This window comes from Onychomys torridus, chromosome 18 (genome assembly GCF_903995425.1).
Source record: "Onychomys torridus chromosome 18, mOncTor1.1, whole genome shotgun sequence".
Lineage (NCBI taxonomy): Eukaryota > Metazoa > Chordata > Mammalia > Rodentia > Cricetidae > Onychomys > Onychomys torridus.
The window spans coordinates 51,667,833-51,693,831 of record NC_050460.1 but is presented as its reverse complement, the minus strand read 5'-3'; the positions used below and the strand labels follow the sequence as shown (position 1 = coordinate 51,693,831).

At 44.1% G+C, this 25,999-nt stretch overlaps 1 protein-coding gene across 10 annotated transcripts in view; it reads right to left on the bottom strand.

Annotated features, from left to right (window-relative positions):
- Ank3 (ankyrin 3) overlaps positions 1-25,999 on the bottom strand; it is a 310,708-nt gene that overhangs the window by 119,786 nt on the left and 164,923 nt on the right. For all 10 annotated transcript variants that reach the window (XM_036167577.1, XM_036167578.1, XM_036167580.1 and 7 more), the window contains 9 exons: positions 24,762-24,860; positions 21,346-21,543; positions 19,161-19,259; positions 18,772-18,870; positions 8,219-8,416; positions 7,377-7,475; positions 1,845-1,943; positions 1,659-1,757; positions 386-481 (listed from right to left, as the gene is read on the bottom strand). In XM_036167577.1, the coding sequence (XP_036023470.1) occupies positions 386-481; positions 1,659-1,757; positions 1,845-1,943; positions 7,377-7,475; positions 8,219-8,416; positions 18,772-18,870; positions 19,161-19,259; positions 21,346-21,543; positions 24,762-24,860 (1,086 nt within the window). The remainder of the gene's footprint in view (positions 1-385; positions 482-1,658; positions 1,758-1,844; positions 1,944-7,376; positions 7,476-8,218; positions 8,417-18,771; positions 18,871-19,160; positions 19,260-21,345; positions 21,544-24,761; positions 24,861-25,999) is intronic.

The following is a 25,999-nucleotide window of genomic DNA, read 5'->3' as shown; positions in this document are numbered from 1 at the left end:
TTAGTTGTTTGTGTGTCTGTGTATCTGTGTCTGAGCATATGTGAGTGTAGTATTCAGAGAGGCCAGAGGAGGGCACTAGATCCTCTGGAGCTGGAGTTACTGGAGTTGAGCATTGCCTGAGGCAGGTGCTGGGCAGGTGCTCTACACTGAGCCATCTTTTTTGCTTCATAGGCAACTTTAAAATATATATTTTTTAGTGTTTCAAATTTTGTTTGTATTAGAAATGAGGGTTTTGCTACACTGACTGCCAGTAATGAGTGACAATATTTCAAAATATGGCACTTAGTCTATGAATGGAGGAAGAAGGAACATTCTAGAAAAGCTTAGGGAAACTGCCATCTGGGAACTGGGCTTTCAGAGTAAGAGTTCTATATCCATTACTCACAGTGGTGGTCATAGTTTCCTCCGTCACGACCTTCAGTGTGTCAACCACTGAGATGTAGCCAAGGCGCCGGGCAATGGCCAGGGCTGTGTTCCCATTCTGGAAACAGGAAAATGTGGACAAGGTTACTCAGCATCCTATGGAATATTTCTTTACATTGTGTGAATACATGTCACTGTGATTGGTTTAATAAAGAAGCTGACTGGCCAATATCTGGACAGGATAAGGTTAGGGGGAGAACCAGACTAAGGACACTGGGAAGAAGAAGGGCAGAATCTGAGGAGTCATGAGAGATGCAGAGAGAAGCAAGATGAATGTGCCATGTGAAAGAAGTTACTGCCACGTGGGTAGGTAAGATCTACACCAAGAGGGTAGATAAGAAATGTGGGTTAATTTAAAATGCAAGAGTGGGTTAGTCACAAGCCTGAGCTACAGTCAAACATTTATAATTAATAAGAAGTCTCCGAGGGGTTATTTGGGAGCGGTTGCTGGGACGCAGAGAAACTCTGTCTACAGCCTGCAACCAATGCAAGACCAGTGTCTTATCCTACCAACTCAACTGTCACATAAAAAGAATGTAAATGTTACATTGGAGACATAATGTTATAGTTTGGATTCTAAATGTCACAAAGGCCATGTTTTTGAAGATGTTGCTGCTACTGGCATGTTAGGACTCATGGAGGGAAATTATGCCGTTTTGGGGTGTGTCCTTATAGGGTATATTGGAGCTCCAGACTCCTCCTTTCTCTCTTTGCCTCCTGGTGGCCATGGAAGTTTCAGCAAGCACTCCCTGCCATAATGTTCAATCTCACTACGGATTCAATATGATGGGGTCAAGTGATCATGATAGACATCTGTGCAACTGCCAGCCAAAGAAAGACTCTCCTTCTATTAAGGTGCTTGCTTGCCTCAGGGATTTTGTCATAGTGACAGAAAGATAACTAACAAGCATACTTTGTAAAAGCCCAACTCTCCTGTTCCTACCCATGCATCAAGGTCCGGGCAGCTACACATGGTTCCATGTCAACAATCAATGGGACATAAACACCATTTTTCTTTAATATGTGCTTCTATAAGTGGTGATGATGTGAGCATTTTTAGAGTGGGAAACACTGGTCTGCTGTACTTTGGACAGCTCATGACTTGGTCCCCACTGAGGGCTCTGTATAACGTACCACTGAGATTTAGAAAAGCAACTGGTGTATGAGCAACATGTGGGAAGCTTTCAGAGCCCCCCTGCCTCCTCCAGCCCTACCGCGTTGGCCCCATGGCTTACCACAGTGAGTTCATTGGGGGAGGCATTGTTCTGAAGCAAGACATTGATGATGTGTGTGTGGCCCTGCTGAGCTGCCTGGTGAAGTGGTGTGTATCCATTCTGCAGAAGGAAGAACGGAGAAATGACATGAGCTTCCTTGAGTATGAAACCCAGGATTTTGCTGGAAAGAAAGGGGAAGGCGCCCACCTTTGTTTTGGCATTAACTTTTGCAGAATGCTGCAGCAGAAAATTGACTATTTTGATGTTTCCATAGTGACAGCCCACATGGAGTGGCGTGTAGCCCATCTGTAATTACATTTTATAAAAAGAGAAACATTGTAAGTACACTTTTAGTAACAGCAATCCTAAACGGAAGTAAAAGTTATTATTCAACCTTCCATTTGAGCTGGAAAATAGATTTTTTTTTTTAGATTCTTCCCCATAACAAAAATTGCCCTTTTCAGAGTTACTCTTAATATATCTGACTGAACATAAAAATAGGTATTTAACTTTCCCTTATGTCAGCTCTTTACTCTCTAGATACTGTTGAGGACAGGCAGGAACATGGACCAATCAGCCCCTAGACAGTTGAACTCTAACTGGTTGGTGATGTCAGAGAGTGTTGTATAGACAGACTAGATTAGGGTTGACTGAATGCTCTATCCTCTACCAAAATGACTAAGTGACATGCTTGGGGGGCCAGGGCAGGGGTGGTGGCAGCACATTCCTTTAATCCCAGGACTCCAGAGGCAGAGGCAGGCAAATCTCTGTGAGTTCCAGGACAGCCAGGTTTGCACAGTGAGAGCCTGTAAGAGTAAACAATGTACAGCCCGCTGTAGACAGACAGGGACATAGAAACAGTCAAATGTGAGTTCTTGCTGTCTAAGTAAGAACGTGACCTTGGTATAGATGCTTTAGTTCAGGGAGGTTCTCAACCTGTGAGTCACGACCCCTGGAGGTGGGGTCAAATGACCCTTTCACAAGGGTCACCTAACACTATCAGCAAACACAGCTATTTACGTTACCATTCATAACAGTAGCAAAATTACTGTTATGAAGTAGCAACAAAAATAATGTCATGGTTGGGGATCACTGCAGCATGAGGACCAGTATTAAAGGGTCCTGCACTAGAAAAGTCAAGAACCACTGTTCTAATTAAAGAAAGGCTACCCACTTCTTTACTGGAGCCCATGACTGACACAAAGCGACCCGTTTTTTTCTTGGACTGGCAGCCAGTGACTCTCAGGGGCTGTCCACTCATTCTTATTTTGTTTTGTTTTGTCCCCCGCCCCTGTCTATTCTTCTTTCTGAAAATATATATGAATACATAAAATTTAAATTATTACTTAAAAAGTCATGATACTCTGGAGATGGCAGATAGCTCAGCCAATGAAATGGTTGCTTGAACTCATCAGGCTTGTCAGCAACCATTCAAACCTGGTGAGCCCTCTCACTGGCCCCCATACACATGTATTTTTAACAAAGTTCAAGGAGGACTTGAATTTAATTCCTGAATGTGTACCAAACATACACACAAACTGGGTGGTGGTGGCGGCACACACCTTTAATCCAAGCACCCAGAGACAGGAAGATCTTTGAGTTCAAGGCCAACCTGGGCTACCCAGAGATACCCTGTCTAAAAAAAACAAAACCAACCAACCAAACAACCACAAGAAATAACCACACTCTCTCTCTCTCTCTCTCTCTCTCTCTCTCTCTCTCTCTCTCTCTCTCACTCACTCACTCACTCACAAGTACAAGTACACCTGAATATACTCAAACACAAATATGCAACACACACAGAATACTGCAGATCTTAAGAAGGTGACACTACCACTTTCAGGGTCTCTGTCCTGTCTCTGTTGATGACAACACAGGCATTTATGAGGCAGACAGCATTGCCCCAGTTCACAGTGTCTCTAGAGAGACACGGAAAAGATTCCCCCTGTTTGCCAGGGTCGGATTCTCTTGCCAAAGATATGCACGTTTCATTAAGGTGGCCCCAGCCAAAATTGTCATCTTTCATTTTGAAAAGGGAATGCCCAATGGCCACAGAGATGGCACAGAGGTGAAAAGAGCTGGCTGCTCTTCTAGAGGACCCACATGGTAGCTCACAACTGTCTGTAACTCTAGCTCACGGGGGATCTGATGCTCTCCTCTGGCCTCCACTGGCACCAGGCACATGCATAGACATACATATAGGCAAAACACCCATACACATAAAGGGAATGCCTAGACCACAGTTGACAGTGGATGGTGAAAACACATTTTGATGGACATACTGACTGGCTCTGGTCACACTTTGCTCCACAAACTCTCAGATACCCCAGTCACACTGATGAGACTCTCTTGGTACAGTTACTAGAATCATTGACCTTCTGCTAGCCCTGGACCCCTTCCTGAGTGATGGTAGATCTCCCTATGTGGTACTCAGAATGCATTGGCCTGCTTGATGGGGTTCCTCCTCCTTAGTGCTGAGAAATCAGACATGGCACCTATGGTCAGAACGTTGAATGTACAGGAGGCTTGTGTATAGAGTCCATTTGGTTCTTATCTCCATCAATTTAGCTGTCTAAAAAAACCTTTATTCCAAGTTCAGTGATAAAGAGGTCAAGATGATATAGGCATTTCACTAATATTCATATTAAAATGTTCTTCATGGTTTTGTTTTTTTAAGACAGGGTTTGTTTAGCATTGGCTGTCTTAGAACTTGCTCTGTAGACCAGGCTGGCCTCAACTCAGAGATGCACCTACTTCTGCTACTGAGTGCTGGGATTAAAGATGTGTGCTGCCCCTACCACCTGCCTTGTTCTTTGTGTTTTTAAAGTGCATAATAACACAACATTCTCCAGTGGCTCTTGTGCCAAATGTAGTAGGTTTAGAGAGTGAGTCACTTTGAATATTCAAACATGTCATTTAAATTTTTAGTTTTCCACCCGCTCTGGGGGAGATGCTAAGTTGTCATAATGGACTGATGAGCTTATGTGACTGTGGTCTTTTCCTGTGTATCCCCCCCCCCCCCCCCCCCCCCCCCCCCACCCTGCCATCTATGAAGTGAGGGCATCTTTACTATTCTGTCCTCTGAGACACTAGCCTTCTTGATGTCCCAAAGCATTTGTTAAAAATATATGTGTATAGGGGCCAGTGAGAGGGCTCATCAGGTTTGAATGGTTGCTTCCAAGCCTGATGAGTTCAAGCTGTATCTCTGGAACTCCTGATAGAAGGAGAGAACCAACTTCCAAAAGCCTTCTGATGTGTGCTGCGGCAAGTATCTTGCACTCACACATACATCACACACACAGTAATAAAAAATAATTTATTTATTTATTTATTTTTTCACGACAGAGTTTCCCTGTGTAGTTTTGGTGCCTGTCCTGGATCTTGCTCTGTAGACTAGGCTGGCCGTGAACTCACAGAGATCCTCCTGGCTCTACCTCCTGAGGGCTGGGATTAAAGGTGAGTGAGCCACCACCACCCGGCAAAAAATAATTTTTTAATGTGTACACAGCCAAGCAGAGTCACCTTGTACCCACAGATATGGGCTCTTTCATTCCCAGGATTCCCAGACAAAATGGCACCGTGCAAAGACATGCCTAGAGACAGGCAACTTGAGAGAAATTCTTTGCAGCTAGCAGTAAGAAACGGTGGGATGTGCTCAGTGCACAGTGCTCGATATTATCATCTCATGTACATCACAGGTGCTCAGGAAATATTTGAAATCTTCGGTAAATAAGGGATTGAAAAAGGAAAGTAAGAAACAAGAGAGGGCTGGCTGTCATACTTGCGAAACTGGATAGATACATTTGTGTAAGAAGAGGTGACAGAAGCCAGACATGGCCACCTGTGCTTGGAATCCCCGAGGTGACAGGGAAAGGTAGATCCTGGGAAATTGCTGGCCAGCCAGTCTAGCTGAAAGGGCAAGCTTCACCTTTAGGGTGAGACCCCTTTTCAGAAACGAAATAAGGTGGGGAGCAGATAGAGAAGATCCCTGACATTCTCCTTGGCCTCCACACATGTACACATATGCATGCCCACCCTCGCGCAGGCATATACCACACACGAACACATCTCGCAAATACACGCACGGGTAAGAAGTGACAGGGTCAGGTGGAAGGCCCTGGCTGGTATGTCTGAGGTACTTCATCCAAGATTTTTTAAATATCACCATGTGCCTTCTGTGCGGCATGACTCAGTCACAGGATGAAACCCTCACTTTCTCTTCCATATCTTAAGATCAGCGGCTCTCCAGGTGTGAGCCCTGGGCTTTCTCTGCACTGAGCACAGTCTTCCTCAGGGACACCTCCACCCATAGCTACAGCTTCTGCCCCACTCAAGGACTGTTTGCTTGCAAAGAATGTTTGCTAATTTATTAGGTGTTGAGGAGTCTTTTAGTACTGTCACGACTAGCTGCTTATAATACTTACTATTACTTGAGGGGCTAGATCCATGGTAGTGTGCTTGCCTAGCACGTATAAGGCACTGAGTTTGATTTCCAGCACTCCAAGATAAATTGATAAATGAATGAGTAAAAGAATGGCATTAGGTAATACGTTTCATAAAGATCCATAGAATACTAAAAATATTTTTATAAATAGCCTTTTAAATAAAAAGTTACATTTATTTATTTACTCATTTATTATGTGTGTATGTGTATGTGTATGTGTGTGTGTGTGTGTGTGTGTGTGTGTGTGTGTGTGCCTTTGCCAACACTGTGTACAGGGCAGTGAGCTGCTCTTACCTCAAATCTACCCCTGATCCTATTCAGAACTAATCCATGTATGTACAGGAATGTTTGTATGCACAACATGACATTTAACAGGCATTCATGTCTTTGAAATGGGGTTTTACATGCTGAAATCTCAGCATGCAACTCACTATCAAGTGCAGGCTGCCCTTGAATGTGTGGCAATTCTCCTGCCTCAGTTTACGAAGTACTGAGATTACAGGGATGAACTACCATACGGAGCTCAGCATTGTTTCCTCGTAATAAACTGACGCATATTAGGAAATAATGGTGTAGTAGAGTACATCTTTAGTCCCAGCATTTGGGAAGGAGAGACAGGTGGATCTCTGTGAGTTTGAGGCCAACCTGGTCTACACAGTGAGTTTCAGGCAGCCAGAGCAACACAGAGAGACCCTTTCTCAAATGTTCAGAGAAAAGAGATACACATGAAATTGTATCTTTCATAGTAACACCTAGTACCCATTTTCTTATCCATGCTTGTCCTGTGACATTGTGTGATACTAGTCAGCATTTCACTTTTTTTGGAAGCAGTATTTTACCAAAGGGGAAGGGAGGAAAATAGAGAGAGGAAATTAAAAAGACGAAAAATCATGGGTCAATGCACAGACAATAAGGGGTTCATAAAGTGAACAACTGAATATTCCTGCCTCTCTCTCTCATGAATCACACAGAATAAACTTCAACTGCCACCAAGTTTTCCTTTTTTCTGTCTTTTTTTTTTTAAGTCACTCACAAAACCTATAGCATTTGCACACTTCCCCCAAAGCATATTTGGGACAGGATTCCCAGAAATAATATACACTATTGATATGCAGCCAAAGAAGAACTTGGGCCAAAAGTTGAGAGTGTCTGAAATGCCATGACCAGAGATTGGCCCTTGAACAGAAGTGCCATCTATGGCTGACAGGGTCAGGGCTGCAGCTTTCCTGCTGAGGTCGGTCACTCCATGGCACTTGATAGGGCTCCTTCCTTGCTGAATGGGAAAGGAGATGTACCTTTGTCTGCGCATCCACGTGGGCCCCTTGGTTGACAAGAACTTCAGCCACGTTCACTCTGTCTTCTTGTGCAGCCAGATGGAGTGGGGTGAGGCCATTCTGCAAGAGATTCCAACAGTGTGGTTTTGTCAGTCATAGAGAGGGGTGAGTACATGCATGTGGCTGGGTTTGAGATTTGGCATGTGAATTCTAGGAGAGTAGCCTTGACTCTTAAAAAAGTATCTATAGAGTAAGGACACGGACCACTGTGTTTATGAATCCTATGTCAGCAATGTAGACCATAGGTTTCATAAAAAGTTATCAGGGTACCCCAGAGTGGCAGAGGATGCTCCCCACAGACTCAATATTGCTCAGGACTGTGACATTTGGTCCATCTGGGGCCTCCTTCCTTCTCATTCACTTCTTTGTAGTGGTATTTTTAAAGCAAAGATAAGCAAGCATACTGCCTTCCTCCAATGTCTGTGGGTGCTCACCACTACACATCAGAGACTCTAAAAACAAAACCACACTGGAGTTCTAACACATGATCAGTGGTGTTAACATCAGCAAAATGTCAATGCTAATTATTAAAATACTGTATTATTCCATAAGGTATGCTGTTACGTGACGGTAATGTTCTTGCACTATTATTGAGCTTGTGTGAGTTGGTTCTCTCCTTCTACCGTGCAGGTTCCAGGATCGAACTGAGGTCATCAGGCTTGTCAACACATGTCTTACCCTGCTGAGCCATCTTGCCAGCCTTGCAAATTCTGACTCCAAAATTTTGATCACCTTTTAGACTTTTCTGAGGACTTAATTTCTATTGCATTGGACGCTTTGTAGAGGATCAAGAAGAGAGTTACCTTATTACTCAGGTTCACGTTCGCATTTCGACTGAGGAGCAGCGATACCATGTCCACATGTCCTTCCTGAGCGGCGAGATGGACGGAAGCAATCCCTTGCCGGGTAACTGCATTTGCATCAGCACCATACTCCAGCAGAGAAGTCGCAATGTCCATCTGGTTCTTCTTGGCAGCGATGTGCAGCGGTGTATAACCATTCTGTCAAAACAACCACTCGTCAAGTCTACTACCAACCGAGAAAAAAATGCACACAGTCCATTTTCAAACAGTATGCTTCCCTGTCTAGTGGCTCTCTCCAACTGCATGGAAAAACTCTGACGAAGTAAAGAAATGGTGCTAAACCAAATAGTATCATTAGGGCAGTTTTGAGTAGGGAAAACTGCAATTTAAAATAACAGAGCTGGCACACTATTAGTTTTCGGAAAGGAAATCTATAGAAGTAGGTGCTCAATAAATATGACTGCGTTTCAGCTGGGGATAGAGGAACAAGCCATACGCTATCATGGGGACATGCCGCAGATCCATTCCAAGGTCCATTCAAAGATCCATTCAAATCAGTTTAGGGTCTGCTACAGTTTGAAAGGTGTCCCTTGCCTTCATGTGGTGGAACCTCTGCACCGGATGCAATGGTTCTGGGAAGTGGAACCTGTGAAAGGTGGTGATGCTGCAAGATGCCCTTGAAGCTGAGATGGAGAGAGGGGGCTATGGGGGGGGTGTAGTTTGTCAAAGGTGTAGGCTATGGAGTGAGCGGTTTATGGAGGGGGGCGGGCTGTAGAGAGACTAATCTTCTGAGAAGATGAGTTTAACTCCCTGCTACTCTCTTTGCCCTTCCACTGTGTGCCGTGGGAAGACCCAGCAACAAGCCCCTTTGCCGGATGGATGAGAACGCCTCAGTCTGGGCCTTCCCAGCCTCCAGGACAGTGAGAATTCCCTGCTCCTTATCAGTGTGATGCCAGAGCAGCCCCCAGAGAACGAAGACACCGTGTACTGCCCTCAAACTTGCAATCTTTAATCTTCATGGGAGTTGTTTTTTTCTCATTGATTTTGGGTGGTTCGTCTGTCTGTCTATACTTGATAGCCAGACCTGTCACCCTGTGGGTGTCCAGAGATGTTATCGTTTCAGGTTTCCCTGGCTTGCCTCTCTCCCAAGAATGCTTTCCCACAGCCTGCCTATGAAGATGGCATGTAAGAGTTGGAAATTCAACTCAAGGGCCACACCCTCAGTGAAGCAGGCTGCCTCTTTTCTGCGATCAATTTCTAACACTCAGAAAGCACTTGTCTTCAACCCCAGAACGGGACATTTAGTGGCATGCTCTTATTTACACATTTATTACTTCTTACTGTAGTCTGAAGCTATTGAGGGCCGAGGCTGTGGTGCCCTTACAGCACAACGTTTCAATGTAATAGGCACATGTAGATTACATGAGGAAAGGAGCCTTCAGAGTCAGAATCAGATGCACTAACCCTGTCAGAATACTTGGCTGTTCTTCCCTCAGGTGGCCCTGCATGCTCAGCTGTAAACAAAGTTCCCTGTTGATCAGCTGGGCCTCAGGAGCCTTGAGTGTCTGACCTGAGAAAATGCTTTCTGGGACTTTGCGATCCATAAGAAATGCAAGATTGCACTAGGATACAGACATGAACTTGACCACAGTAAGTGGAAGTGAGGAGTGGAAATGTCACCTCTAGAGTCCTCAGACTGGCTGAACCAGGCCAGGAGGAGGTTTTATATTCCTATTTTTAGTCTTGACCTATGGCATGTGGAAACACCAGCAACCCTGAGAAACATTTGGCCCTCTGACCAAATGTTCTGACACACCCTTCAGAGACCTATGCCTCCCCAGCCCAGCGGAGCACTGGACTGTGTCCAAGGCTACAGTGTGAGACATGAGGGTGGAAGACAGCTAGCTACCTTCCATCCCTCCACAAAAGAGAAACCTCACAAAGCAGTACTAACGGAAGACACAGGATCAGTCAATATGCCTAACACTAACAGTATGGGTGGTAAAGGCATGTTCTTATCAGCTATCCTCTGTGGCTTTACTTTTACAAGGGACAGAACATTCAGCTGAGTTGGGTATGGTGTTGCATGCCTACAGTTCCAGCATTTGGGAAGCTGAGGCCAGACTGGGCTACATGGTGAGACCCTGTCTCAAAAACAAATAAACAAACAGCATCAATAAGAGAGGAAAGAAAAGATCAGGAATTAGTCACTTTCCAGTTCCAACCAGTGTAGGGCAGTTGGCTATCCTTTCAGACATGACAATTTTGCAATCTTCTAACACAACCCACAAATTCCAGGTCCTAAGAAACAATTCTCTAAAGAGCCCTAGCAATTCTGAGTAATGTGTGCCAGATCTAGACAAGATACATTTTTGTTTGTTTGTTGTTTGTTGAGACAGGGTTTCTCTGTGTAGCCCTGGATGTCCTGGAACTTGCTCTGTAGACCAGTCTGGCCCCTGTCTCCTGAGTGCTGGAATTAAAGGTGTGTGCCACCATTGCCTGGTTGATACATATTATTCTTTATGGTCCTCAACCTTCCCAATGCTGCGACCCTTTAATATAGTCCCTCATGTTGTGGTGACCCCCAACTATACAATTACTTTCGCTGCTACTTTGTAACTGTAATTTTGGTACTGTTATGAATTTTAATGTAAATATCTGTGTTTTCAGATGGTCTTAGGTAACTATGTGAAAGGGTCATTCAACACTCCCCCCCCCAAGGGGTCATGACCCACAGATTAAGAACCACTTCTTACGCCGGGTGGTGATGGCGCACACCTGTAATCCCAGCACTTGGGAGGCAGAGGCAGGTGGATCTCTGTGAGTTCAAGGCCAGGCTGGTCTACAAATCGAGTTCCAGGACAGCCTCCAAAGCTACAGAGAAACCCTGTCGTGAAAAAAAACAACAAAAAACAAAACAAAAACAAAAAAAAACAAAAACAAAAAAGAACCACTTCTTTAGAGGCTCTTTCTGGCTCCTTCTGAGGTACAAATGACAGTCTAAAGTAAGAAAACCAAGATCTCAGACACTCTCAGGAAATACTTTGAATCAGAGGCAAAGAATTTATCCAGAGTCACAATACAATTTTGATTTTCTTTTTTTTTTTTAAGATTTATTTATTTATTATACACACAGAAGAGGGTGCCAGATTTCATTACAGATGGTTGTGAGCCACCATGTGGGTGTTGGGAATTGAACTCAGGACCTCTGGAAGAGCAGCCAGTGCTCTTAATCTCTGAGCCATCTCTCCAGCCCCAGTTCTGAGTTTCTTAAGCTCAATTTTCAAGAAAGCAAAATGATACTTGATTCCTATACTCAAGGAAGATGTATCAATTTGATAAAACCAATCAGGGAGAATCAATTATCTTTTCAAATAGAATAATCTTTTCGAAGATTTATTTTTTCAAAAAAGATTTTAGTTATATGTATGTGTGAGTGAAGGTACCCACATAGGCCAGAGGATGTCTTAGGATCTACTGGTGCTAGAGTTACAAGGGGTTGTGAGCTTCCCTGGTGTGGGGGCTGGGATCTAAACTCTGGCCTTGGCAAGAGCAGCATGCTTTTAACCATTCAGGCATCTCTCCAGCCCAATCAGAGGATACTCTTACATCTTTCCTTTCTCACACTACTTTTATTTTTTATTTCTCACATATTTATTTTTATTTTATGTGTATCAGTGTTTTCTAGCATGTCTATATGTGTACCATGTGCATGTCTGGTGCCCTCAGAGGCCAGAAGAGGGCATCGGTCCCTGAAACCAGTTATGGATGGCTATTAGTGGCCATGTGGGTGCTGAGAATTGAGCCCGGGTCCTTAGCAAGAGAACAAAGTGTTCCAGACTGCTAAGCCATCTCTAGCTCTACCTCCCATATTCTTGCTGAAGACAAAACATCTGTCATGGGAACCTATGCACATCACACTAAAAACAGCTATCAAAAACAATGGATGGTATTTACATTCCAATTAACAATGCCCCCCCCCAACAAATCCTGTACACACACACACACACACCCTGATATATATATATCAAGGAGGAGGCTTCACACTTTACAGAAGCATGACCAGTTAGTCCAGGCTCAGTGTTGCTTTCTAATCAGCATCTTGAGTTTGCCAGCAACCAAGCCAAGCTCCTTTTGAGCATAGTGCCCTGCCTCTGGGGAAAAAATCTGGTAAAAATGGATCTTAGTTTTCCATTATCCCTTAACATATGTACTTTTTAGCAACCCAGTCACCTAAAGTCATACATCATTATTCTAGGATGGGTGTTTCTGTGCTGGAGATTTTGAAACAGGGTAAAGAAGAAGGGTGTGCCTAGAGGGTGCAGCTGTGGGACTAATGTCATCCTCTGAAGCTCTGTGGACTGGAATTCAGGAACTGAGCTTCCAGGAGCAAAAACAGTAGAGCATGTATGCATTCTTTTTATTGAAAGAAAACTGTGTCCAGTTGAAAACTACATTTCCCAGCATGTCTTGTGCTTAAAAGTGGCCGATGAGGTATCAAGAACAGAGGTGGGTGGAGCTTCTGGGAAATTTGGGCTCTCTATGGACTTGATACTTTAAAGAGGCACAAGGTCTATGCTTGCTGTCTGGGGGTGGGGATGGGGGTTCCTGGAGAAAGAGTTCTGCTATTCATGCCACTGTATGGGGTATTGTTCCCCTAGCAGATAAAGCCAGCCTGTAACTGAGATAACTGGTCTGCTCAGGATCAAAGTGCACGAAGTCCCTGGCTCGAACCTCTGTTCTGAAGATGGTGTTAGCAGGATATCAGGACCCAAGCACTGGCTTAGGCAATGTGACACGATACTGAGGATCAATGTCCCGTTAGAAAAGCTGGGGCTTAACTGACTGTCGCCTCAAGCTAATGGGACATAACGGAGTTATTAATTACTGGGCCTGCTCTTTAACCCCTGTTCAAGGATACTTTGTAAATTTGGAAACATTCATGCTAATTTTTGTTTGATAGATTCAAGGCTGGATACTGATTGCCTGTTTGTTTGTTTATTTATTTATTGAAATAAGGTCTCAGGTAGTCCAGGCTTGTACCCAAAGGGAGGGAAACCATGAACTAATCCTCCTGCCTCCACCTCCAGAGTGATGGGATTACAGGTGTACACTTCTGCACTTGGTTTAGTAATGCTTTATACTGAACCCAGGGCTGTGTGCGTGCTAGGCAAGAACTCTACCATGGAGCTACACCCTGAGTCTCTGACCTATTTATTTATGAACATAAAAACGGACCAGCCTCACCGGGGTGGTGGTGGCACACGCCTTTAATCCCAGCTCTCGGGAGGCAGAGGCAAGCGGATCTCTGTGAGTTTGTGGCCAACCTGGACTACAGGGCAAATTCCAGGACAGGCTTCAAAGCTACATCTCAAAAAACTATCACAAACAAACAAACAAAAACGGACCAGACTCATTTTTCATACACATCATCCCATAACTACTGTTACTTCTAGCTTGATTGACACTAAGGGGCCAGCATTCTTACATCCATGTAAGAACAACTAGATTACCTATTCACTGTGCACTCATTGCCTACCAAGACTCTGGGACTACTTAGAAACACAACCCTGTGGGGCTGGAGAAATGGCCCAGTGGTTAAGAGCACTGACTGTTCTTCCAGAGAACCCAGGTTCAATTCCCAGCACCCACATGGCAGTTCACAACTGTCTGTAATTCCAGTTCCAGGGGGCCTGACACCAATGGCAAAACACCAATGCACATAAAATATAAACAAACAAACAAATAAATGAATAAATAAATAAATAGCAGACAGGTATGGTGGCCCAAGCCTTTAAAAAACAAGCAAACATACACAGACCTATGAGCACAAGGACACTGTCTTAGTTATTTTTCTATTGCTGTGAAGATACACCACGGCCAAGGCAACTTAGAATAGAAATCATTTAATTGGGGCCTTGCTTACAGGTTCAGAGGGTTAGAGACTATGGTTATCATGGGGGGGGGGATGGTATCAGGCCAGCAGATAGACTTGTCACTGGAGTAATAGCTAAGGGCTTCCATCTTATCAGCAAGTTGAAGGCAGAGAGAGGGAGAGAGAGAGAGAGAGAGAGAGAGAGAGAGAGAGAGAGAGAGAGAGAGAGAAGAGAGACATTGGTCCTGCATGGACTTTTGAAACTTCAAAGCCTACCTCCAGTGATACACCTCCTCCACACCAAGCCAACACCTCCTAATCTGTCCCAAAACAGTTCCACCAACCAGGAACCAAGCATTTAAATATATGATCCTATGGAGTAATTCTCATTCAATCTACTACAGATATTAACTTCCAACAAAGTGAAAATGGATGGACATTAAATTCCACTACCATTGTGGTGGTTTGAAAGAAAATGGCCCCTAAAGGGAGTGGCACTATTAGGAGGTGTGGCCTTGTTGGAGTAGGTGTGGTCTTGTTGGAGGAAATGTGTCATGGTGGGGATAGGCTTTGAGGTCTCCTATGCTCAAGCTATACCCAGTGTCACAGTTCACTGCCTCTTGCCTGCAGATCAAGATGTAGAACTCTCAGCTCCTTCTCCTGCATCATGTCTGCCTGCATGCTACCATGCTCCCTGCCCTGATGATAATGGACTAAACTTCTGAAACCAAAATTAAATGCTTTCCTTTATAAAAGTTGCTATGGTCATGGTGTCTCTTCACAGGAATTAAAACCCTAACTAAGACAACCATGTAGTAAAATATACACCAAACTTTCCTATTTCAAGTGTTTTTTTTTTTTTTTTAATAAGGGTGATGGCCAACAGCATGAAGTCGGCCACATGTTGCCCAAATGTCACCATCCCCCACCCCTGCCAACTCCTCCTCTTCCTCAGCTGAACTCTGTGCCCATTAACCTAGTTTTCCACTTCTCTTCACCCCTAACCACTTCTCTACCCATCTCTGAAGATGATGCCCTCATTCTAAGTGGGTAGTGCGTGTTTGTCTGTGATTGGCTCATGATGGTCAGCATACAGCCTTAAGCGTCTTCCATGCAGGTGTGTGTCAGAATCCCTCTCCTTAAAGTGCAATAGGACTGACGGACTCAGAAAGACAGATATCCCAAGATCAGTATGAAGGGGACAGAGGATAAGAGTCATGGGCAAGTGACTCTGGCCAAAGTTCTTATACACATGTATAGAAACGTCGTCATTGTTACAAGCACAGGCTTGTACCTTTGGGACAGATTCCACAGCCTGAGTAAGGCCACACCTCTCCGAGACTCTCTCTGGGACAGAGTTAAGAAGGTGTTGGTGCTGTGGACTAATTGCTGCCAACGCCTGATTTATGACCCTACTCAGTGCCTGCTCCTCTCTGCGCCTTGTCATATACATGGTGCTGAGCTAAATCACAGGATGGGAAACTTCCTGCCACCCCCAAAAGGTTACATCAGGTGTTTCCTTCACTCTTGGGATTGCTCTGGAGGCTCCAACTGAAGATTTGCTGAGAAATCTCTCTGAAGAAGCTCCCCTGGCTTCCCTTCACCATCCTTCTCATGACTCCTAGCTCTCTCTCTCTCTCTCTGTCTCTCTCTCTGTCTCTGTCTCTCTCTCCCTATCCCTATCTATTTCATTTTTTGTTTTTGTATTGTTTTGTTTTTCAAGACAGGATTTCTCTGTGTAGCTCTGACTGTCCTAGAACTCGCTCAGTAGACCAGGCTGGCCTCAAACTCAGAGATCTGCCTGCCAAGTGCTGGGATTAAAGGCGTTCACCACCACTGCCTGGCTGTTCTCTGTCTTAATGAAGCTTCTTTCCAGGTTTTAAAGAGATCCTCTCCTTCCCTTTTAAGGCCCCATCATGTTCAGCTCTCCAAGTGGTACCCTGCCCCTCCCAACTCAGGGTCCAACCACTCTTGTCCTCTAATAAATGTCATTGCCTTGAAGGAACTATGGGTCCCTGGTCAGCTCCCTTTCTATATCAACTTCTTCTGTTTTTCAGGCATGACAGCACCAACCTTGGTTATTTTGTATAATTTCTGTATAAAAAAAACTGCAATAAAGCTGGGTGGTGGTGGCACATGCCTTTAATCCTAGCACCAGGGAGGCAGAGGCAGAGGCAGGTGGATCTCTGTGAGTTTGAGGCCAGCTTGGCCTACAGAGTGAATCCCAGGACAGCCAGGACTACACAGAGAAACCCTGTCTTGAAAAACAAAAACAAAAACAAAAAATTGCAATAAAAAAGCCTACTTTTCCTTTTCAAGGCTGCACAACCTTCCATGCATACTTACAGCTTCCGTTTTCTTTAATCATGCATACACTGATAGATACTGGACGGCTTCATTCTTTGGGGCTGTCTTGACTAGTGGTTCTTTCTATTCTTGAATTTTTTTTTCTTCTTAAAGGTTTGTTTGTTTGTTTTTGGTTAGAACATGGTCTAAGAATGGAGTCCTGTGAGGGGAATTCTGAGTGCATCTGAGAAAACTCCAAGAAAACAAAAGTCTGGTGACCTCAGCTTCTCCAGAAACATGGAATTGTTCTTGGAATGTGCTTTCTTGTCGCTCCCAGGTGTAGCAAATAGGAGTGAGTTTGCTTTAGATTATTCATTACAACTGGCTATTGTTACAACTTTATACGCCTCTATGGAAAAGCGTGTTCTTGCCATATGAGGCTTGTCCAGCACATGAGGCTTATCCTTGTGATACTCAGGTGCCTCTTAACCCTCAAAGTATAAATCGTCTGAGGCGCTGCATAGAGTTGGCTCTTGCATGCATTTTAGTCTGCCTCTCTTTTAGCTTCTGCTCTCCCGTGGTCACACTGCCAACTAAAGCAGTAAACAGTGTTGTTGTTGTTTGTCAAAGGCTTAGGAGGCATAGCTTTCCTCACAGCAGAGCCAATGCCAAGGTGGACGCTCAGGGCTAAAGTATTTAGAATTTGATTTCTGAGCATATCTCACTGAGTAGAACAAATGACTTAAGTATGCAGAAGGGAGGTTCTGAGGACGAACCTGCACCCTTGGGTGAGGAGAGATAACGTCATTGGGTGCCGAACCAATGGCTGGAACCTTCACGGTCTTCATGGTAGGAAGAGAAAACCAACTCCTGCAAGTTTCCCTCCAACTACACACACACACACACACACACACACACACACACACACACACAAATAACCAACAACAATAACAAAAACCCACCACAACAATAGCAACATCCTCTCTAATGGAAGAAGTATCCAGAACCTTCTCTTTGACAATATTGCCACCTAGAACAGACCAGGCTCATTGACCTGAGATGTGACGGGCATAAAAATGAAGAACACTCAAGGCATGGCTCAAAGGCATTAGGGACCCAGAGGGACCAATTAAACACATTAAGAGAATTAAAATAAAAGTTTCAGGATCTGGTTTGTACTGGTTCAGCATCATGTCACAGCCACCTAGTCAGCGACCCAACACATCCTCAGCCAGCAGCAGTCTAAGAATGCATCCCTAAGAAAGCTGCAGCCGGTCGGTGGTGGTGGTGCATGCCTGTAATCTCAGTACTCGGGAGGCAGAGGCAGGTGGATCTCTGTGAGTTTGAGACCAGCCTGGTCTACAAATCGAGTTCCAGGACAGGCTCCAAAGCTACACAGAGAAACCCTGTCTTGAAAAACAAAAAACAAAAAACAAAAAACAAAAAAAAAAAAACAAAAAAAAAAAAACAAAAAACAAAAAAAAAAGAAAGCTGCATTATGGCATGCCAGGTCAGATTACTGAGGCAACACAATCCCAAATACACTACACTTTGTGTTTTCTTCTCAGAAGTCTAAGATATCTACTGGTCAAAAATCCCCTAACAAGACAACTAACAATCCCCTCAACAGTAATAGAAACCCGCATAGAAAATCTTCATGCTGTTTTATGAAACACCAAGCACACATAGGCAGTGTTTTCCTGGACAGGAAAATGCAATGTGCGTTTTTATAAATTTTGATAAGTCAGAACTTTTGTGTGTGTGTGTGTGTGTGTGTGTGTGTGTGTGTGTGTGTGTGTGTGTGCGCGCACGCGCCAGAGACGGATGTTGGGTATCTTCCTCAGTTGCTCTTCCACTTGATTCTTTTGAACCAGGGTTTCTTACTGACTCGGCAGCCTGATGATTGGACTAGATACACTTCTAGCAAACCCCACCGGTCCTTCAGTCTGTCTCCACAGCTCTGGGACTGCAGGCTGTGTGCCTTCAGCTTTGTACATGGGTGCTAGGGATCTGGATTCAGGTACCTAAGAGCATGTAGCAAGCACTTTACCAAACTCAGACATCTCCTCACTCTTACAATTCAGAGTCTCTTATTCCCTTAGGCTCTGCTTATGTTTTCAAGCTGGCTGACAAGTATTCCAGCTCTCTTCCTACCCCATGTTTTAGGATGTCTTGGATAGCCCAAGGAAATCAACTGATATATATTTATTGAGCATCTACCACAGGAGGTGACTACACAGTGCAAGGCTTATAGATTCCTGCTGATTCTGTCTGCAAATCTTATAAGCCAGGTCTAAACAACGAGGACACTACAGAATTAGCAAGAGGGGATCCTTATATAGAGACGGATAGATGATGCACATTCACTTCTTAGGCTGTGAATTACAAGTACCTTTGCGGCTGCGTGAGGTGAGGCTCCCTGGTCCAAAAGCAGAAGGGCCACTTTCTGATTATCATAATGCGCTGCTACGTGCAGTGGAGTTAGCCCGCTCTGAAAACACGTGCAGAGACAACAACCAGGGTCAAAAGGGTCTTAGCAGGAGATTCCTAGATGTAGGAAATGGGGTTAGACTGCATACAACAGACAACAGCATTCACATTCAGGTTCCATTGTATGTGGACCCAGCGTTCACCTGATCCCAAGTATAGTCTTCACCCTGGTGAGACTTCAATATGACATAGGTACCATCAAAGTGGCTGGGAGGGTGGGTGGGGTTGTTAGCAAGTGTTGGTTTGTTAGTGTGGAAGTGGCCTGCTACAGGATGGCCGATGACGTCATACCTTCCCAGCAGCATCAGGAGATGCACTCTTCTGAAGCAGGAGATTGGTTACTTCAAGCTTTCCATATTTTGCAGCCACGTGGAGAGGAGTGAATCCCTTCTGAGGAAGGAAATGGAAAAACATCACGAATGGAGGTGACACTGGGCAGGACTTCTTGGGGCTGATGGCTTATTCTAACAATGAAGATGAGTTCTGCGTAAAGACCCAGATAGCACATAACAACTGATGACTGCTCTAATCCATAGGGACAAGCAGACTACACCTAGTGGGTGTGTCTAACCTGCAACTTGTGGGGCCACAGGTGTCTTCAAGATAGCTGTGATTGCGGCCTAGCACAGTTGTAGACCACAGGGTTGTGTAACGGTGTCAAAAGGTTGGACACCTCTGAAGATAAAGAGAATATTTTCCCCTCTGCTGACTGAACCACACCATTCACTTATGTGGGGACTCATCAGGTAAGTCTGTTAAGCCAGATCTGGTCATTATTCCAGGGCTCTTTAGCAATGTCATATTATGGGAAGAAAGGCTTGCACAGGCCCCACTTCAGGCCCATGGTGGTGTGCTTGGGAAACCCCATATTACGTCTGGAACCTTTGCGGGCTCACATCAGCAGAGGGCCCGTCCCTTTCCCCTTTCGCTGCTTCTCCACGAATACACACAATGTCTTCATGTATGCTCCCGCCTCCAGGAGCAGTTAGAAGTCTTTTCCTCTTTGCTCCCTGAGGTGGAATGAGTAAGGACACCACCTACAGGACTGGGACACTCCCAGTTCCTGGCTATTCTCCCACGATTCCAGACCCTGCAAGGACCTAGACATTGACTAGTCAGTCAACACACAACATTAGAGAGGATTTCATCAGAGATGGGAACATGACCAACATAGACCATCTCATAAGACTACTGCTAACCAGAGCCAGTGGACAGCTGGGATGGAGAAGAGCCGGGGATGCCCTGGGACGCCCATCAGCCATTATTCTGTTACATATTTTTTTTTTGTTTTTTTTTTTTGTTTTTTCGAGACAGGGTTTCTCTGTAGCTTTGGAGGCTGTCCTGGAACTTGCTTTGTAGATCAGGCTGGCCTCGAACTCACAGAGATCCACCTGCCTCTGCTTCCCGAGTGCTGGGATTACAGGCATGTGCCACCACCACCTGGTTTACACATTTTAAGGACATCCAAGAACCTGTGATGTGTGATTCAACTCTCCTAAAGAGCCCAGGGAATCATGGGAGATGAAGTTTGGGGTAGTCACTATTTCTTCAGGTGTTTCTTCAGTAAGTATTTGTAATCATGGTTGTATCAATTATACACTAGTCCTTCTATAGCCAGAAAAGAGACTACAGCACCCATCCCTCTCCTCTTAGGACATGTCATAGACCAGTTTTCCTTCTGTTATACTTGTTATGCCCAGGCAGTTCTTATAAACATCATATGAATAAACAAAACAAACTTTTGCATTCTGTGTGCAATTACAGCCATGGGAGGATATTACTTGAAGACACCATGATGCCCAACTATAAGTCAAACAACTATAACAAAAACAGAGGCAGCGACAAACAGAAACAAGAGAAACCTCTCCCTATTTGAAAGTTGTATAGAAGCCAGGTGGTGGTGGTGTGCACCTGTAGTCCCAGGGCTCAGGAGGCAGAGGCAGATGGATCTCTGTGAGTTTGAGGCCAGTTTCCTTGGTCTACAGCCAGAGCTACACAGAGAAACCCTGTCTCAAAAACAAAACAAAACAAGCCAAAACAATAACCAAAACGGAAAAAAAAGAGAAAAAAAAAAGAAAAGAAAGAAAGAAAGAAAGGAAAGGAAGTTATATAGAAGCACCAATGGATTGAGTTTGTAGTGGTTTTTGATCCCAGCAAAGGAAATCAGTAGGTGGGTTCCAAACTGCCATTTAAACCTCTCAAGTAATTTGCAAACCAAAATGAAACAAACAAACAAAATCCCCTCTGATTCTAGATGTCATTAAGGTCTCCTTAGAAGATGACATATTGAGAAACTTAAGAACAAAAGAAAATTCCTCCAACCATGAAGAACTACTTCCCTGCTATTCAAGGCTTTTCTGGCCATGTCCATGACTAGCCTAGGGGTCCCACCGTGGACCCAGGACCACAGCCACTTAACCCATCACTGTTCAGGAGACTCCAGGAAGGGTGTGCTTCGGGAGCTAAGTCCTCATACCTTTGTTGTTATGGATAAAGATGCTCCGTGGTCCAGAAGGAACGCAGCAACATCCTCATGCCCCTCTCGGGCCGAAAGGTGGAGGGGGGTGTACCCAGAAGTGGTTGCGGCGTTGGGTGATGCCCCTTGCTGCAACAGTTGCTGCACTATATCCGCCTTCCCCAGTCGGGCTGAAATGTGGAGTGGGGTCTGGTCATCCTAAAAGCAAGGTAGAGACAGAAGGTTTGTGAACTTGCAAGGCAATGGTGCTGTATGAAGAATGCAGAGGACATTAGCTGCCCCATGTCTGAGGTACATACAACTGTAACTCAATGCTAAGAGGAACGTCATTTCTCCTTTTCTACAAGGTTTGGAGATGCGAGGATGGAGGATCTTAAAGGCCCTTGGACTTTTGTATGAGAACATGAAAGGCAGTTGTACCTTACGTTATCTCTTCACTACCTGCCACAAAACATCACTTGTAATCTATAGTGACTCTTTTGGGGGGTGGGTGGGGGCAGGGGGGGATGAGAACAAATCTGAATAAAGCTCGCATGCCTGGGAGTTATTCTTACTTCTGTAAGCCATCTCAACATGACTTTAGTGCTTTATTGCCTGATGGGTGCCACCCTTTGCCCATAAGTCAAAAGCTAAGGAAGTCAAAATAGGGCCATGCAGGGGTCCTGCTTCTGGGGTTTGTCAAGTTGTGCATTCTGGCAGCAAGGGCTGCGTCTGCCTAAACTTATGAAGCATGCACAGAGTCCTGTACCCAAGGGGATTTAAGACAAGTGGGAGAGCCCTCTCTTCCTGATCTGTCCAGATAGGTACCCCTAAATGTCTCACATCATTTCTCCAAGTGAATTACCCACCGAAACAGAGCAGTTTCTTTAAGCCTCTCTGGCAGGAGAGGCAGAGAGAAGGGTAGAAGAGAATATGCGTACTTCTTTGCATGAAGGTGGCAAACAATGCCAGAGAGAATACACAACCAGTCGGAGAAAAGTGACTGAGAGACTCTAGGCCTGTGGGCTAAAGACAGATGCCCCAATTTACCAAAAAACTTTAGATGACTGTCCATGCTGCCAGCTGTCTCTGTCTACTCTTACAAAACTCCCAAAAGTTGCTTATATCCTTCTCCCATTTCTCAGGTAGTATTATATCTTTCTGAGGTCTTTAATGTAGTTAGAGACTAGAGATAGTTATAATTTTCCTTAGTTATGATAAAAGATAAGTTAGATATAAAACCTTAGACTCACAAATATAAGATACATAGGATATCTTCTTTATTTTTACCAACTAGTTATTATAAATAGACTAGATATTATAACTGTAATTCTTGCTTGATAATTGTTTTGTTATCTATAATTTTACTATGTAAAAGTTAAAACCTTCCTTTTAAAAAAAAAGAAAAGGGAAGTGCTGTGGGATGTTCTGTATGTCAAATGTGTTGCTCTGATTGGTTAATAAATAAAACACTGATTGGCTAGTAGCCAGACAGGAAGTATAGGTGGGACAAGCAAAAAAGAGAATTCTGGAAAGTAAAAGGCTGAGGAAGGATATACTGCCAGCTGCCACTGCCATAACAAAGAGATGTAAGGTACTTGTAAGCCATGAGCCATGTGACAAAGTATAGATTATTAGAAATGGGTTAATTTAAGATAAAAAAAATAGATAACAAGAAACCTGCCATGGCCATACAGTTTATAAACAATATAAGTCTCTGTGTGTTTACTTGGTTGTTGGGTCTGAGCGGCTGTGGGACTGGCCCTGAAACTGGCAGGTGAGAGAAATTTGTCCTGTGAGCCAGACAAAGACCAAAAAAAAAAAAAAAACCTCCAGCTACATCTCTTTTAGAGCTTCATTGTATCTTTGGTCCTGAATATGAAACATGAGCACTTTGCACTGCCCATGTGGCCCTGCCACACATCGCCCAACAAACACTACTTAAATACCCTGGTTCAGTTTCCATGCTCTTGTATGATATGAACCACAGCGTTCTTCACTGCACATACAATGTTTCCTGCTCTTATAGAAACATCATAGTTTAATTGCTGAATCCAAAGACTTTTAACATTTTCCTTTTGACATCCCTAAGCATGTATCACATTAATATATCTATGGATTAGAATGTGGCAGAGTGTTGGTTTTTAAAATTACTGTTTGTGTTGCTGATTTGAGTTTCACAAACAATCATTAAATGAATTTTTGGCTCAGTTAGGATGGAATGTCTAACAATTTCTGAAATGGCCCTCAATATCTTATAGCATGTATTTATGCAAAGCAGTGAGCTCAAACATTGACAATTATGAAATCAAAGTATGGGTGAACTCTGAAAAACTTTGAAGATGTTCTATATCCTGGAATATCAACTATTCAGGTGAGATTTAATTGTTTATGAAAAATAAACTAGCACATTCATCATTAGTATGCAGAATCACTTTTCAATAAATGCTAAGGTTCTATGTGTATCACAAAGTTGATATAAAGTACATTTACAATTTATGGTTAGTAAAGATTGGTTTTATGTCCTGCTTTATATATCTATATATCTGGGATAACAAGAAGCAGCATTTAAAAAGTTCTATTCTAGATAAGAAAATGCAACATAGAGACATCAATTAACTTGCTCAGTGTAACTCAGCTGCTCAATGGTGGATAAAGATTCAACTTCAGGCTGAGGAGATTGGTCTTAGCCATCATACCTTCCTCATGACATTCAAAATATAAATGTCATCTGCAATATCAACTAGACATGCTGTTTGTAGTCAACATGCCTGAATGCAAGGGCTCTTACTATCAATAATAGGATACTGTCTTTTTGGTCATTCTGTTTTACTCAGTTGGAAGTATAGCTGTGATCTTCTAGACCAGGGTCTTCAAGCTACACTTCAGGATCCCTACCTGGATGCCACTGAAGGAAAATCAAAAAGTTAAGAAATTATTCAGCTGGGTGTGGTAGTTCAGCCTCCCAAATGCTTGGACTTCTGATATGAGCCAATCTTTCACATCTCTCATCAATGTCTGGGCATTATGGTCTCATTTTTATAGAAGGGAAAGAAAACCACATCCCTTTTCCTCTTGAGGCTGTGCCAACTGACATATAAGTCAACCCAAAATGTGGACTCATGTTTACAGGCTGTGATTGTTCTAGAAACTTCCTCCCTAGGATCATCTCAGTATGAAGAGCTTTGGACATGCCTAGATCCGGTTCCTAACCTGCTAGGGGTTTGTAACGTGCCCAGGGCAGTTCCTTATTTTCCATAGCTGGGCTACTCAGCTGAATGGCTATGATGGTAGATTATTTTTATGTGATTCTTTATCACTGGGAGGTCTTATGAATAGAACCTGTTTGTGAGAGGCAGTAAGCATTCACCTGGAGGTTGACTGAACCCCGGGCTTCCACCTCAGTTTCAGTTTTAAGGGTCTGTGTCTTGCCTTACCTTAGCTTTTGCTTCTACCTGAGCTCCATCTTGTACCAGATACCGCACCACTTCGGCTTGGCCCGACCGAGCCGCCATGTGCAACGCTGTTTCTCCTCTCTGGGGAACAGAAGCCAAAGTCAATGAATAGCAACTCTCAAAATGAAGGCTTTGTTGACATGAGGTTATAGTGACTGTTTCTCTCTCTCTCTCTCTCTCTCTCTCTCTCTCTCTCTCTCTCTCTCTCTCACACACACACACACACACACACACACACACACACACACACACACAACATGCCCCGAGCACTTCCTTGCTGCAGATACAGGAAAATAAACACATAAAATTTTTCGCAGGAAGCTGTGCCAGGGTGTCAAGGACGTGGTGTAACCTCGAGGAGCCCCACCGCCGCTGATGCTGTCAGAAGCACAGCTCAGGGGTCTATAGCAAGGCGTCCTTAAGGTAGAAAAGGTACCAATGCTCACAGCATGGGAAAGAGGCGCAAGTGATGAAGTAGGGTAGGTGAGCAAGCTTACGGTGAGAGGCCCATGCCCACCTAACCTGCACTCACAGTCAAGCTGTGCTGGATGCCAGCCTCACCGTGGCACATCATCCTATTTTCAAAGAACTGGCAGTCTGGATATCAGTGTCAATTTATCAGTTCTTAAATACCGTCTCTCAGGATTAAAAATAAACACTGTACAGGGGCACCAAAACCACACTGAGGGTCAGATGTGGCCTGCCTCCAGTGACCTAAAGAGATAAAAATCGGATGTTTCTCTTCTGCCTGTCAGTTTCCAAATAACCGACTGGGGGCATTTCTTGGTACCACCATGAGGGGCACTGGCCCACACCTACCCTACCCTTTCACTCCATAGTCTCTAACCCAGCTTATTCATTCAACAAAAATGACAATATGACAGAGAGCATACCCTGACATATAAGCAATAATAAAAACCAAACACACGAGCAAAACCCATCCTTAAGTGACTGATAAAAACAAGCTTTGCTCAACAGGCCATCTATCTGAATGGACAGACAGGAAGGTGTCCTCACAGGAGACATGCCATGTGCTTATTGGAAAGGAGCTGAGGATGTTGTTTGCTTTGTTACACACTGTGCTTTATGAAGGAAAATAACACCTGGATTTAACCCCACACAAGTGCATGTCTAAGACCTCACAGCCCATCCCCTCTGTGATGACTATTGCTTATTTTCCCTTCTTTATTGCTTGTGAGTTAAATGGGCGGTCTTGTGCC